This window comes from Lissotriton vulgaris, chromosome 6 (genome assembly GCF_964263255.1).
Source record: "Lissotriton vulgaris chromosome 6, aLisVul1.2, whole genome shotgun sequence".
NCBI lineage: Eukaryota > Metazoa > Chordata > Amphibia > Caudata > Salamandridae > Lissotriton > Lissotriton vulgaris.
This window is the reverse complement of record NC_141694.1, coordinates 1,266,565,103-1,266,581,088: the sequence shown is the minus strand read 5'-3', so window position 1 is coordinate 1,266,581,088 and position 15,986 is coordinate 1,266,565,103. Positions and strand designations below refer to the sequence as shown.

The following is a 15,986-nucleotide window of genomic DNA, read 5'->3' as shown; positions in this document are numbered from 1 at the left end:
CAATTTCGTATAGGAACACTACCAGTGAATGCCTTTAAAAAACACTGGTCTCCAATGTGGGATGAACACTGCTATTATTGTAAAGATCAAATAGAGCACATTTCCCATTTGTTGTTCTGCTGCCCATTATATGATAGCCCTCGGTTTAAATGGTTAAAGCCAGTGTGTTTAAACATTGGCACCCGTAGTCAATCGACAGCCCTTAGAATACTAGAATCTGATTGTTCTACACCATTTGTAGTTGCTGTAGCTAAATTTCTTGCTTGGGCATGGGCAATCCGCACGCGCACTTTAAAGTCAAATGTAACAATAACATGAAATAGGGTTGTTATAATTCAATCATTCCATTGTATGAATTGTTTTTAAAAGAAATTAATTTCTAGGAATATTTGGAATCTTCTTGTATTTTTTATGTATAATATTCGACTGTCAATGTTTAATATGTATTTTAGAACTATTTTTAGCTGTAGTATTTATTGTAATAGGGTTAGGAAGGATGCTTTTATGACAAAAGTCGAATAAAGCTTTGAAATTGAAATTGGATTTGTGAGAGGTTTTCTTTAAAAGACCATGGGCATATCTACCACTGGTGCAGGATGTGCAGTGCACCGGGGCCCGGAGCTCCCCTGGGCCCACTGTACCCTGATGATTGCTTTTACAACTATCACCACCCCTAACAGATGTCAAAGGGGCCATTTTCCTTGCCTCCATCAGGACCCATGGCTTGATTGCTTCGCCTCTGTATCAGGCATGAAATGTGACTGTGGGTTTGAGCAGTAATCTTGTGTGTCCTGAGGAACCTCTGAAGGTTGATGGTCTCCATGTTTCTGAGTTTGACCAAATTAGTAACGAAAACAAGGATGCCAGTCCCTGAGGTGCATGACCAGCCTGCACAAACGGAGAGTTGACTCGCGTATTCAGGCAGAATATTGGGGCTTTGCAGTCTGCTTGGACCTAGCTGCCCTTCCACTATGACAGAATTACTAATAATGGTCAAAAATATGTGACTATCCAGAATGTGTATATTAAAGTTTACTTGTGTCTTCTACGAGAGGCTTTTACTACAGATAATCATTAAATTAATGATAGTTTAATATTGTCCAACAAACAAAGTTCTGTCAAGTCCCACATTTTTTTTAATTTCTTTTTTGTTGTTTCTTTTCAACTTGATTCAAACATCACAAACAGCCAACACATGTTTTGAAGAACCCCTTTTTTCAAGGCTCTTATTTTAAGTCAATACATTTCTTTGTTAAAGTAGCCTAGAATGATTGTTTAAATCCACTATCCTGTATATATGAATTCAGCCAAAACCTTGTCACAAGAGGTGGGTTGCCCCAAAATCCTAAAAATTTTACTAGCTCAATATTACCCCCCAGAGTGTATCAGGAATGAATCCCAAATTGGCATCTTCGTACAGTAAACAGGCATTCCCACTTTTCCTTGACTTTTACACATGATGCTTATACTACTGACTCTTACACTCAGCAATCTCATCCTGTGATCAATATGTGCACTGTTTGGTGAAGGAGACTCCTTGCACTCCTTCCTACAAGTCATTCTCCATCAGCTAATGGGGGTGTTTCGGTTTTTCGGTTTAACTTGGTCATAATTTGTTCGATGAAAATGCGAAAGCACAAATTAGTATTTAAATAATGTCCAATGATCCTGATAATTTGAATTTGTTTTTAACATTATCTGGGCCTGGGGGAACTGTCATTAGTTAAGTGGATGAGGTTGTTCAAACTTCGAATTCTATAGGGTGCAAGGGGACTGCACTTAACCCTGCAACAGCTGCTTCGAATATTGGAGCACTCTAATATGTTATATATGCAATTTAGGGGGAATTGGGAATGCGTCATGTAGGTATGTTGCAATCTAAATGAGATCTGGTCAGAGGAGTTCACTTCCAAAGTTAGGCTCTGGGAGGAATTCCAAACAGACCCCCTGCGAATGGGATGCATTCGAGAGCCTTTTCTGCGCCTGAGTACAGGAAAACCGAACCTTTTCAGGTTCCTTGGTTGTTTGTTTGACAGAGATCATGAGATGGAGGTCAGAGGCCACTTAATCTGCTGTGGAATACGTTAATTAACGTGATAAATTTATGGGTAGGTGGGGGATATTTATGATTACATTTCATGCTGCTAGCTTTGCAGCGGAAGAATAACTGGATACCCGAGTTGATTAGCCTCCTCGGTATCTCAAAGATTTATAATTAATCAGGCCCTTTGTCAAAGGGGCACCACAAAAAAATCATTCTTCTCAATGTATGATGTATCTTTTATATGAAGTAATGTATTTGTTTTTCATTGATCCAATACTATGTTTATTTATGATTATTAATCATCCTTTTTACTATTCAACCTACACTGGAACAAAGAAAATAATCCGCATATCCAAAATCTGAGCAAGTTAATGTGCAATAACGACCTCATGCAACACTGCATAGAAACAACGCACAACAAAGGAGCATCCCTAGATGCCATCATAGCCAATCAAGACATAGTAAGGATAAACAACACCCTGCCCGTAGACTGGTCCGACCACCGCCTAATCCTTTTCCAACTCTCTCACCCAGCCACTATTCATCTCCCCACCCAAGAACTACCAAAATGGACCAGAAATCTCACTTGGATCAACATGACTGACCTGGAAGAAACAGTCACCTCTCTACTCACTCCCACCTCGGCTGAACTTTCCACTACAGAACTCACTGACCACTACAACACTTCTATGTCAACTATTCTCGATCAGATTGACCCTCTGAAACAAAAAAAACCCATTCCATTCAGATCCTGGTTCAACACGGACATCAATAACGAAAGGAAACAACTTAGAGCCACAGAAAGACTGGAGAAACAACCCCTCCGCTAGCACTCTCGAAAAACTCAAAGCAGCTTGGAGAAGCTACAAAAAACACATCCACAATGAAAAAAACAACTTCTTCTGCTCCACCCTGGACAATGCAAAAAACAGGCCTAATGAACTATTTACCCATCAAGCTACAAACCACTAAACCCACAACAACCTTCACCCAGGCCTCCACGGAACTCTGCAGAAACTTCGCCATCATCTTCGAAGAAAAAAATCACCAAGATTGAACATTCGCTAGACACCAGCAACGATCCCGACAGTGAAAGCATGCCGCTAGATACTATAGAAAGCACATGTCTTCACAACGCAACTACATGGAAGGCCTTCGCTCCCATCACGGAAGCCGAGATTATCAAGCTAATCTCAACCTCCAAACCCGCCTCTCACCTCCTAGACCCTATACCTACTCAACTGACCAAAAATCTCAAACTCTCCATAGCTCCTTTCTGGTGCAGAATCATCAACAGCTTCCTCCAATCCAGCACTATACCTGATTGCCTCTAAGTTGGCCAAGTCACGCCACTACTAAAAAAGCCAGGCCTCGATTGCATGGAAGGCCTTCGCTCCCATCATGGAAGCCGAGATTATCAAGCTAATCTTAACCTCCAAACCCGCCTCTCACCTCCTAGACCCTATACCTACTCAACTGACCAAAAATCTCAAACTCTCCATAGCTCCTTTCTGGTGCAGAATCATCAACAGCTCCCTCCAATCGAACACTATAGCTGATTGCCTCACAGTTGGCCAAGTCACGCCACTACTAAAATAGCCAGGCCTCGATTGCACGGACCTGAACAACTTCAGACCCGTCTCCAATCTCCCCTCCTATCCAAAATCCTGGAGACATGCGTCCTCTCACAGCTAACTCAACACATGGACAACATCAACTTTCTTGACCCCCCCACCAATCGGGGTTCAGAAAAGGTTTCAGCACTGAGGCGGCGATACTCAACATTACAGACGTCATCCACCAATCACTAAACTCCAGCCAATTCTGCCTTCTCATTCTCCTCGACTTATCAGCAGCCTTTGACACAGTAGACCACCAACTTCTCATCAAGGCCATACAAGAAAGGGCTGGTGCCGATGATAAGGTCCTCTGATGGTTCACTTCTTTCTGCCAGAACCGCTCGCAAAAGATAGAAATCAAGAACTTTACTTCCAACCTCCACCATGTCAGCAGAGGTGTACCCCAAGGCTCAGTGCTCTCAACACAACTGTTCAACATATACATGGAACCCCTCACCACCATTCTTAAAAAGGCAAAGATCCCCTTCCACCTATACGCCGATCACACCCAGATATATCTAGAAACCTCCTCCCCAAACGACATCCTCAAACTCAACAACACTCTAAAAGAAATTCAACGCTGGCTATCCCAAAATCACCTTAAACTCAACCTAGAAAAAACGGAGATCCTCCTCATCTCCAACAAAGAAGAGAACCCACAAATTGCAGAGTGGCTTAAAGCTTTGGACGCTCTAAACGGTAATTTCACCTTGGCCAAATCTGCAAAATCCTTAGGAATCACCCTAGACCCCAAACTGGACATGACCAACCACATCAAAAACTCTGCAAAGACTGCCTTACTCAACCTAAGGCTTCTATTCAAAATCAAACCATTCATTCCTGCTAAAGACCTCTAACAAGCCACACAATCGCTGGGGCTATCCAGGCTCGACTATTGCAACGCAACCCTCACTGGCGCCTCAAAATCCAACTTGGCTCCCCTCAGAACAAGCCTCATCGCAGCAGCCAGAATTGTCACTGGAATCAGGAAATATGACCACATTTCACCAGCACTAAGAGAACTAAAATGGCTCCCAGTTGAACAGCGAGCCAATTTCAGAACGGCATGCCTCACGCACAAAGCCCTCCACACTGGAAAACCGGACTATTTAGCCACCAAACTTAAGATAGCCGGGCAGACGAGAAACCTCAGGGGCTCAAACTCCCTCCTTCTCATCCCCTTGAAAACACGCAAACACAAAACAGCTAAGAGATCATTTGCCGGAACCGCACCCAAAATTTGGAACTCCATCCCAACAGACATCAGAACTATCCCTTCCTTCATAAAATTTAAAAAAACACCTTAAAATCCTCCTGCTGAACCGTGCCCTCCCAAATGGATACCCACGCCATACCTTGAAACAATGCTGTAAAGTGCTCCGATCAGCACTATATAAAACTCCTAAAATAAATAAATAAATAATTTAAATTCTGATAGCTGTGCAAAATAGGATGACATTTTTACTCTAATGAAGTATCGCTGGGGCTATCCAGGCTCGACTATTGCAACGCAACCCTCACTGGCGCCTCAAAATCCAACTTGGCTCCCCTCAGAACAAGCCTCAACGCAGCAGCCAGAATTGTCACTGGAATCAGGAAATATGACCACATTTCACCAGCACTAAGAGAACTAAAATGGCTCCCAGTTGAACAGCGAGCCAATTTCAGAACGGCATGCCTCACGCACAAAGCCCTCCACACTGGAAAACCGGACTATTTAGCCACCAAACTTAAGATAGCCGGGCAGACGAGAAACCTCAGGGGCTCAAACTCCCTCCTTCTCATCCCCTTGAAAACACGCAAACGCAAAACAGCTAAGAGATCATTTGCCGGAACCGCACCCAAAATTTGGAACTCCATCCCAGCAGACATCAGAACTATCCCTTCCTTCATAAAATTCAAAAAACACCTTACAATCCTCCTGCTGAACCGTGCCCTCCCAAATGGATACCCACACTATCCCTGAGGTCGGTGTTCTCCGACTATACTCTGCTCACATCCTCCTCAACCCGCCTCAAGACTATCCTTGCACATGATTAAGAGGCCTCACGATCCTCGGTCTACCTCAACTCAGCATTCAACAAGGCTATATCAGGACTCTTCCACTTCCCCTAGAAGACTCGGGACCCCTGGTCTGCCAAGCTTCTTCGGTCTACCGAAATTTTGCAGGTAACAAGGCTACCTCTGAACTCATCCACTGCCTCCAAAAGCCTCAGCACGCTTGGACTACCAAACATTCTTTTCTTTTTGCTGATGATTATTCTAATATGCTCAACTACCTTGAAACAATGCTGTAAAGTGCTCCGATACCCACAGGTCTGGTCAGCGCTATATAAAACTCCTAAAATAAATAAATAAATAATTTAAATTCTGAAGCTGGAACTGATTTATATAGCTTTGCAAAATAGGATGACATTTTTACTCTAATGAACTTGTTCAGAAAGGGTAAGAAGACTTGGTGTAGTTTTCAGACCTAGGGTAAGACTCCCAAATACATAATTGCAACAGGAAAAAGTAAGCATATAAAAAAAATAACAAACTGAAAAAATTACCCCTAGAATGGAACATAGTTATACCCAAAGATCTGCCCACTGGAAGCATTTGCTCTCCAATCCCAGCCACGCCCAATCACTACCCACATCTGGGTCCTCTGTCTATCTTGCCCAATACCCTCCCCCACACAAATATGTGATATTACTACTTCTTCTGTGTAGAGGCTTCAACCAACAGTCCTCATCGTCCCAGATGCCTGCTTTTCTCCTTTCTAACCATCTTTGGATGCATTCATTTATACTGGATCAAGTTTTCTGACAACAGTTAACAAAGGCTTATGGAAAGTTTTTTAAAGTTTCCAGGGAGTAGTGAATGACTTAAAATGGATGTTATTCTGAGACAGCAGCCAAATGCTGAATGCTCAGCTATGACCCCTGACCTCATTCCTTAAATAATTGAAAATGGGCAAACTACTGCTTTAGCCGGTCAAGTATAATTCATCTCCCTTCATCATAAATGCTTGATTCTACATTCTTCCTCTTCCACCACTCAAGGCCAATTCCCCTTTCCCCTCACCCAGTTTTGTTTTGTGGTACGTGAGAGCAGCTTATATAAAACAGTAAGATAGTGCAGCCTTTCCTGAGAGTGAATTAGTGACGGGTCATGCCCTTTGCCTTATACATGAATGACTGATAGCAATGTCTACAAGACAAAACTGTAGGGGATGTGAACATTACCTTGAAAGACACCATGCTCTGCACTCACTAACACCTCCCTGAAGTGAACTAAGCATGAATTATGCAACAGTATCAAGTGGTAGCCTATTCCAACTGCTCTGGATGAGAAGGTACAACTTGCTGGATGCCAGTATGAATGTGTAAATGCCAGAATATATCTGCTGCGTTTATGGTTAACCCCTACTTTTAGGGAACACAACACATTAATCTCTGCCTCGTGAAGACCATTTTGTGAAAGACACAGTCTTTTCTTCTGTGGTTATGAATCAGATTGACAGGTGTCCATCAAGACTACTTTAAGGGCAAGAGTCCTGAGATGGTGGTGATACCAGAAAAGCACAACAAGTCAACTACTGTTATGTTATGTTATGTTAAAGTCTCTTGTAAAGCGCATGTACACCGATTGGTTTCTTGGAGCTGATTCTAGGATATGCTGGAGCCCTATTGATTTATCATATGATTAGATTTCAGTCATAGGCTTGGATAAATAACCATGTCTTGAGGAGCCTTCTGCATCTCGAAAGGTCCATGCATGCTCTGATGTCAGATGGAAGGGAATGCCAGAATCTGGGTGCCAGCAGCCAGATTCTGGAGCATACGAACTATGGAGCATAGGAGGGCTTAACATGAATATTTTTAAACTTGTACTTCAATCCCATCCTCAGGGAAGCAGCACTGAAGAACTGTGTTGGGAGGAAGCTGAGCCTCAGTAGCCATTACTTATCAGTAAGTGAAGGTTGTGATGCCTGGTGGTGGTGGTGCGGTTTACACTGTCTGAATGGGGCTGGTAGCGGAGTCATGTGTGGATTTTTATTTCATTTGAATGATCATAACACGAAATCTGGTTAGTTGTTTAGAAAAAACATTTTTTAAAAGCTAGAAGTCTGGTAGGGATGGGTAACTGGCTGCCTACTAAAGCTCTGGAATCTAAAATTAAAAGTAAAGTACCTTATTCAACTCCTTGATATCTCTGTATCCATCAGAACCGACTGTGCCTTGTTATGGAACAACAGTACAGAGCAGCAGTACATACAGATCCAGCATCTATGTGTCTAACTAAAATGTGTCGATGGTTTAAGATCAACAGTGCTTGCCCTACTAAATTCAAATTGTATGCTTTATTTTTGTTTTCTGAATGAACATGCACAATTTCTTTACTGACCTGTATGGGGAAAGTATATTGAGTGGTGGTGGCTGTTCACATAGTTCATAGGTCTCATGTAACGGAATAGGCAAAGTCTTGCGTTGAAATAGTTGCTGATCTTGAATTGTGGAACTTCGAAAAGCTTTCCTCATTGTTATGTCCTGCAATGAAACTGGAATATATAAAAAAAATGTTATTGCTTAATTCTATACTTGCTGTTAACATCACACTATAGTGACTAGAAAACATGCTACATAAAGATTACAAACAAAATAGATACTTTTCCAAATCTAAAATGCTTACCCGAAAATGTCATTCCCAGCCCCACTTACATATCTTATGCAGTAAAGGTGTAGGTATTTAATAAAAGCATGTTTAAAGAGAGCAGGGGTAAACTGTTGTTGGTAATCTTGTCAACTTTGATATAGAAACCTAATAGTAGGGCTGAAAAAAGAGGTGCAAGTAAATTCACATTTTCTGCAGAGGCCATCCAATAACATATGTAGTGCAATTTCATATGTACATATTCCATTGGCTTTCTGAGCAATATTATAATAACATAAGAGATGAGTTCACCATGTTTACAGACTTAGACCCAGTGAAGGGTAGGAGAACTAGCAAACAAAGGATTAAATAAGGACTAACAAAGGCCATTTGTGTCCTCCAGCCTACCCAGATAAGCCCCATTGTGCATCCTGTGCGTTCTGAGCGACATCATGTAAAATGAGTTTGCTAACTGGGCTCCAAACTTGTTGGTTAATGTCTTCTTAATCTTATATTCGCTACCTCTTCAACCAAAAATGAAGCAAAGGTTTAAACCTGCAAACCAAATGGGAGGATGGAAGCTGCTGGAATTAAAGTGAAGAGATTTACAATATACCTACTCAACCTGAGCATTTGCTTCAGCGCTGGTATCCACCAAAGGATGTATCCAGAATCTGCATTGTGCAACCGGTGACCCTGGACATAGCTTAAATCAAAACTTGTCTATACAAGCAATGAAAGAAGCTGTTGCTTCAATGGTACCCTCAATAAATAAGCACACCATGATGGAGTAGCATCTTTATACATAGGAGGCACTACAGAGAGCAACCAGTGTCTAGGAAGGCTGTCTGTAATACTTCATCCATAGGTTATATAGGAGCTGAATAGTAATATTTTATTTTTCCTGGAGGTGTTTGGTATTTACAAACTTACTTAAGCAAAATGAACCTGTATGGTCCACTCTAATGGTCCTTCCTTTTTTCATCACCTAGAAGGAACGCCCCAGAAGATCATTTGATCTAAAAGACTGCCAAATTCCAATCTGTGCTTAGATTGGAACAGATAACTATTGTACGAATGAGTGATCTATTATTGAGTGACTGGGAGTGATGATTAAGGATTCATGTGGTGGCAGACAGTGAGGGAGCTGTAATTTGTAAACTTGATTGAGATGATTTGTAATGTTTAGGGCCTGAATGCCACGTGATAATTTTTCCCGGAGGGGACTGGCCCTTTCACACTTAATCAGTTTTAAATGCAGGGTCCACTCTTTTTTTCTGGTTCTTCAGAGACTAAACCAGTCACTTTAGTTAATAAACAAAAATCCATACAAAATACTGCAGTTTTGTTTCTCTACTTGATCTTCAACAGCTGTTAACTGCACGCCTTTCTTGTTTGGTTCGGGACTGGGACGGAGTTAATCGGAGTCAGGAGGAGGATGGAAGAACTCAGGGTGGGACCACCTCATCAACAGCTATAAGAAAGAAGGTATCAACATCAAACGGGACACTATGGGCCAGATGTAGGTAAATGAGATTTACCGATTTTTAATTACCGAATTTTACCGATTCGGTAATTAAAAATCGGTAAATCTGAGGGGTGGATATGTAGGAACATCGAGATGTTCCTTTTACCGAATCGGTAAATATCTGTATTTACCGATTCGGTAAATACCGACCGGTAATGCCCCGTTCATTCCTATGGGCTTTGAAGCCCATAGGCATGAATGGGGCATTACCGGTCGGTATTTACCGAATCCGTAAATACCGATTCTGACAAGGGTGCAGGGGGTGTCACTTTGACACCCTCTAGCACCCCCAAAAAAGGTTCGGGGGCCATGTGGCAGGCATACCTGCCCTAAGGGCAGGTCTGCCTGTCATATGGCACAGGTGTGCATGTACACATGTGCATGCACACCAGAATCGGTATTATACCATCAAATAGTATTTGATGGTAAAATACCGATTCTGTAATGCTTGTGGGACTCAGAAGAGTCCCACCTACATATCAATTTTACTGAATCGGAAAAAATACCGATTCAGTATTTTACAGAATCGGTAAATTTACCGATCGGTAAATTTACCGATTCTGTAAAATACAGGGCTCTACATCTCAAATTGCATTTACCGGTCGGTAACGGCCGAATTCGGCCGTTACCGACCGGTAAATGCCTACCTACATCTGGCCCTATGTCTATGAGGCCTAGTACTCAGCTATGTGGAATGGAGAGACCTGAGTTAATTTGGGAAATGCTGCTCAGTGCTTGTTTTACACTGGTGGCAAATGTGATACTCCAAGTTCTCTTGTTTTTTACTTTGCCTCACAGTCTTCTTGGTACATCACTCATGAAGCTTACCTTCCTTCTGACCTTCTCCTTGACTCTACAATACAGTTTCTGTTTCACAATCTGCAGGCCTTCTCATCTCCTGCACAAACTCAAGGCGAAAGCAGAGCTCAACATTTCCTGCTTACCTACCGGACCGGTCCAAATAGGCATTCAAGAGTTATAGACATTCCCGAGAAGAATGCAGATGCACCTCTCAATTTGGCAATATAGTCATTTTTGTTTTAACAATCATATTTTTAGAACTGGGGGGTTCACTCCTCCATAATTAGATTTTTTCAAACCTAGAAGTCAAAACATTTAGATATCTGATAACTTCGGTCTCTGGGGCTTGAGTGTTCTTTGCAATGCATTTAACTGGACTGCAATACTCATTCCTTTGTTTCCTTCCACAACATATTGATGACTATGATGTGCGGCTCATCTCCCAGATGAATCTTGTCCTTGTGCAGGGTCTGTCTTTGTCACACCTTTCCCAGCCATTCATTCATTCATGAAATCCCTACGCCTCTTCCCCCAGGTGTGTGACTTAATTTACACCAAAATGGATCACACACTTAGAGGGGCAGATATGGTGAAAACGACACCAACTGACTGCCGGATATTCCATTACCTAAACAACAGCTCACAGTGGCCCCATTTACCCACCCACACATAAAAGTGATCCATATTTTATATATAGAAGCACATCACTTGTAAGAATCATCATTCAGGTCTGGTGTTGCATAAAAGCTTAACCTTGTCCAATCCATACTTTGAGCCCACTATTAATGACTCGAGGATTTCGTAACTTTAACTTTTATTAAATACCAGCGCCCCATTGCCCAGAAGAAGTTACTATTGCTATTTTTTGTTATTCTATCACTGTCAGGTATTTTATGTTATGCCATGTAGTACTCTGGTCTCAATTCTTTGTAAAGCTATGGGATAATGTATTACCCACAAACTCAATGTTTTTATTTCTATTTAGTTGCCTGTGAAGGATCATCCTTCAGATTAATCCTACAGTTGGAGCTCACCTGGGTGGGAGTGGGATCTCACTTGTAAAGTTGTGATGCCTTCACTGGTATAGCTGCATATAAATTCAGGTAAGAGAACTATGGCGTGAAGTGAACTAATTACATTAGTAGTGAGTAAGTATCTAACTGCTACTGCAGATAAGTAATCATTTATCTAGGTTGTTGTAGGCAATAAAGGTCATGGCAGAATCCTCCCAATGGTCAAGATAGTTACAGAGGGTAATAAGACAAGGGTATGTCACTAACTATAAATAACTGGTATACACTTTTATAAACAGATTTAAAAAACAGGCTGCACAAAAAGTCAGCAGTGCAAAGTAAATGTAAAACACAAATAAACTACTTCAGGCATAAAGTTTGGTAATAATGTTCCCTTTAATATTTACAAAAAAGCCACCCTCTCTACCCACAAAAGGCCATCCCCTCTCCCCAAAGTGACCCATCCCCAACCAATGTCCAAGCAAAAGTCCAAGAGAAAAAACACCCAGTCCCAACTCCCTTCATACCCTCTCCACCCACAAGTCCCTACCACCAAAAAAAACAACTAAGAAAGGGCTCGGAAGAGGGCATTGTTCATATGGCTCTGGAGCTGGTCCAGGCTCTGCTTTATGCTTCCTAGCCGGCTTTCAATATGGTCAAGTTGCTGCTGGATCTGAGTCTGTCCGAGCATGAGAGGGCAGCAGAAGTGGACGTCAGGGACGCTGACAGCTGGCGGCAGCCCCAGCACTGTTATGGCTGAGGCTGGCTTGCTGAAATGGGGCGCGGGTCAGAGGCAGCTACTTCCGCCTCTCCATCCTCCAGGGCCACCAGTCGCCGGTATTCAGATTGGATGGTCTCTAGCCTACCCCACCGCAGACAGGCAGCTATTTCCTGTCTGGTGGGTGTTGTTGAGAGACCAGCAAGAGTAGCTATATCGAGAAAAACAAAAAGAAATGCTCGGTGCAAACACTTGTTTAAAATTAAGTAGTGGGTGGCACTGTAACAGTACACTGCTTGTCCTCCAGGGCCACTGGAATTTGATGTGATTATGATTAGCTCAGCCACAGGGCCAATTTTATTTTTCATCTACACATGCCTCACATAAAAAGCACTGACTATCTGGCAGACAAGAATTAAGACACAATAACCAGAATTCTTTTTAAATTTGATTTGATTTTTTTCTTTTAATGGCAGATGGATAATAAAAATGAGATAGTAAGTGCCACACGTAACATATAAAATATGGATATTATTATCCTGCATGCCGTAAGTAGACAGTGGGGAAAACGATGCACTGAACAACGCGGAAAGGAACGGGCTATATAGATTGTACATGGCACGTTTGTCACAGAGTATCCCTTACGCCAAACTTGAACTCAAATCAGGAATTTAGTCCTACTTTACTCCTTGGCCTCGTCTACCACCACAAATTATTTCAAACAAATTCATTCATGGGCACAAAGGAAAGGAAACTTGACTTACTCTACTAGAGGGTAAGATAGAGGGATTGGACGGTAGACAGAGCTTTTGCTATAGAATAGAGGGGTGCCACTGATCAATTCATTATGTGCCAAAGCTTTGGCGTATTCAGGCACTGTAATAGACAAAATGTAAAGGGAAAAATCTGAACAGGAGTAGAATAAATCTGTTATGGGAAACCATGTAATATATTTTGGAATCACTTCACATCGCCATAAAAATGTGGCACACACCAAGAATGAATTTTTCTATTTTTTGGTGGGCTGGGACAGAAAAACTGAGGGAAGAATAAAAGAGTGAAGTACTAAGAGGTGACTTAGTGGGCGAAGGAAAACACATCTTGTAGGTTCAGTTTGCAATGCAATGAAAACTTTCTAAATGCTGCACTAAATGAAGCAGACTCACTTTGCACAGCCAACACTGCAGTTACGAATTGAACCATACTGCACTTCGGTCGTGGGTGGCAAAATGCCCTGGGAAGGGAGGGAGGTAATAAATGATGATGGGTGAGATACATATCTGTCTCGCTTAACATATAAAGTCAGTCAAGGAATAGGTACAAAAATTAAAATACCTCCCACTTTGAACCATAGCTTTGATAACCATTAAACAACGTAAGCGAAGTGAGCATAATGCCTCTCTCCAGAACAGCTCCCTTGTTTATTCATCCAAGCAATTATTTAATTATTCATTAATTTTCCCTACTATATTCACCCACAGCCACCATAATTTAAGCTTTACTTTCTCTCATCCAGTCTTTCACCAAAATGTCCAATCCCTTATCCATCTATTAAGTATCCACCCTTTCTTTCAATCTTCCTTTCACCCATCCATCCATTTACCCAATACTCACCCACGCATTCTTTCACCCACCCACGGATACTCTCTGTTTCCATCAAGACATCATTTTTAGCGTACATTATGTGAGCTTTTGCTGAGTTGCAGATAGAAGAGACCGTAACTCAACAACCGCTGTAGCTAGTAAAACAGGGGTTCACGTAAGTCAATGCTAGAGCATGAGCAAGAAAAAGAAAGCCTTTTCAATAAACATACTTGGTGAATATTATACATATGTGCACATATACATATATATATATATATATATATATATATATATATGTATATATATATATATATATATATATATATATATATATATACACACACACACACACACACACTATTTATAATACTAGCTTACTTGGGCCTTCAATCTTCACAGTAGCAGCAGAGTTGCAGAAATCTGTTCTTAGTCTTACAGTACCACAAGATATATAGGGGGAGGGAAAGAAGATGAACAGCAAAGCAGAAGAAAACTACAGACTAGTGCAAACTGGAAAAAGTAATCTATCAAAAAACAACACACGAAATGTGGCAAAAAAAGAGAATGCAGTGATACAGGATTAAATAGGGGAGTGGAAAAGAGGAGACAGTATAAAGAAAATAAACAAGGTCAAATTAAAAGTGGTATGATAGGGGGTAGAGGTAAAAGTTAGGAAAATAATAATAAATAATAGGACTGAGCAGAGCCCTCAGCAGTGGCGCTGGTGGTCAGTGCCTCCTTCCCAACTTTTCCCGGACCGGACTCTGGGCTGAACAAATAGATTAGTGGTACAGTTAATTTCCACACAATTATTATACCAGACATACGCAGTAACATTGTACGTATGATCAGATCACCTATAGTACTAGTATTGACTATGGTTGAGTTGGCCATGCTAATCCTAAAATCCCTATTCCAAATGTACTTAACAATTTGCAACGCATACTAGTATTACACATAACTGTAAAATTGCTATGGACTGTACGAGCTACATAAAGAAAGTCACTGAGAACACTAACTCACTGATTTCACTAATTCACTACAGTGACAGGAGGACAGAAGAGTCTGCAAAGGCTTCTTCAATAATCAAAAAACACAAAAGCCTGAGGAGGTTTAGAGACCTGCAGGGGCCAACTCCCCAATAACAAAGTCACAAAACACAATGGGACCACAAGGGTTCTATAGAGGGAAAGATGAGAAGTGAAGCAAAAGGGTGTGCTGAGATATCCCTTTTACAGGATGGTTCCCCACTCCCACCCATAGGTGGCATGCTTTATCATAGGGAAACTTCCTTGCATTGCAAACCTAGTCGCAATGCGGGCTACAACCCATTCTATGAGAGGGAGGAGCTCAGGGATGTTTTCAGTGTATTAAAGAAAGGTCTCCTAAAATCTAATGATGCGATCAGGGTGTGGCGAGAAGAATAAAGGTGTGTGCGATAAACTAACTCCAGGGTAGGTCAAAACATTTTATTGGTGCCTACTTAGGTTAGAGCGAAAAGCAGAACCTATGAGAGGAGGGTATTCAACCTTTCATAGACGGGTGATGGTCTTAAATAATCAGCCAAAGCGATCGTTGACGAGTACGATTAGGTAGCACTGAGAACCTGCCTAGCTCAAACTGGATTACATATCAATATTCTGAACATAAATTAAACGTAACTTACCTCTGAGTGTAAGCAGTATGCTTCTTGGAAAATAAAGTTAGCATTGTAGAACACAAGCATAAAAATTGTTAATACGCACAAGCCCCGCAATCTCCACGCCTAGCAAGTCCAACAGGTCCTGATCCCGGTTTAGTATGTTCACCCATCATAGTGTCAGCTTCTGGGTGGTGTGCTGCACTTGGCTGGGGCGCCGCACACACCTGCGCACCAAGCCCCAATTAAGCAGATGCTCCCGCAGGAGGTATCCACTGCCAGCCCTGGCGACAGCATGGAGGGAAGGTGGTGCTGCACGAAAGAAAAAAGTGCTGCCACCTCACAAAAGATTGCCCTGGGCTTCACCCCTTGACTGCACGGCTGTCTGCAACGTAGGCTGCT

General features: G+C 41.8%; 1 protein-coding gene across 1 annotated transcript in view; it reads right to left on the bottom strand.

Annotated features, from left to right (window-relative positions):
• Positions 1-15,986, bottom strand: part of WASF1 (WASP family member 1) — a 435,184-nt gene that overhangs the window by 87,415 nt on the left and 331,783 nt on the right. Inside the window, exon 4 of the mRNA XM_086927387.1 lies at positions 8,056-8,209. Within this exon, the coding sequence (XP_086783513.1) occupies positions 8,056-8,209 (154 nt within the window). The remainder of the gene's footprint in view (positions 1-8,055; positions 8,210-15,986) is intronic.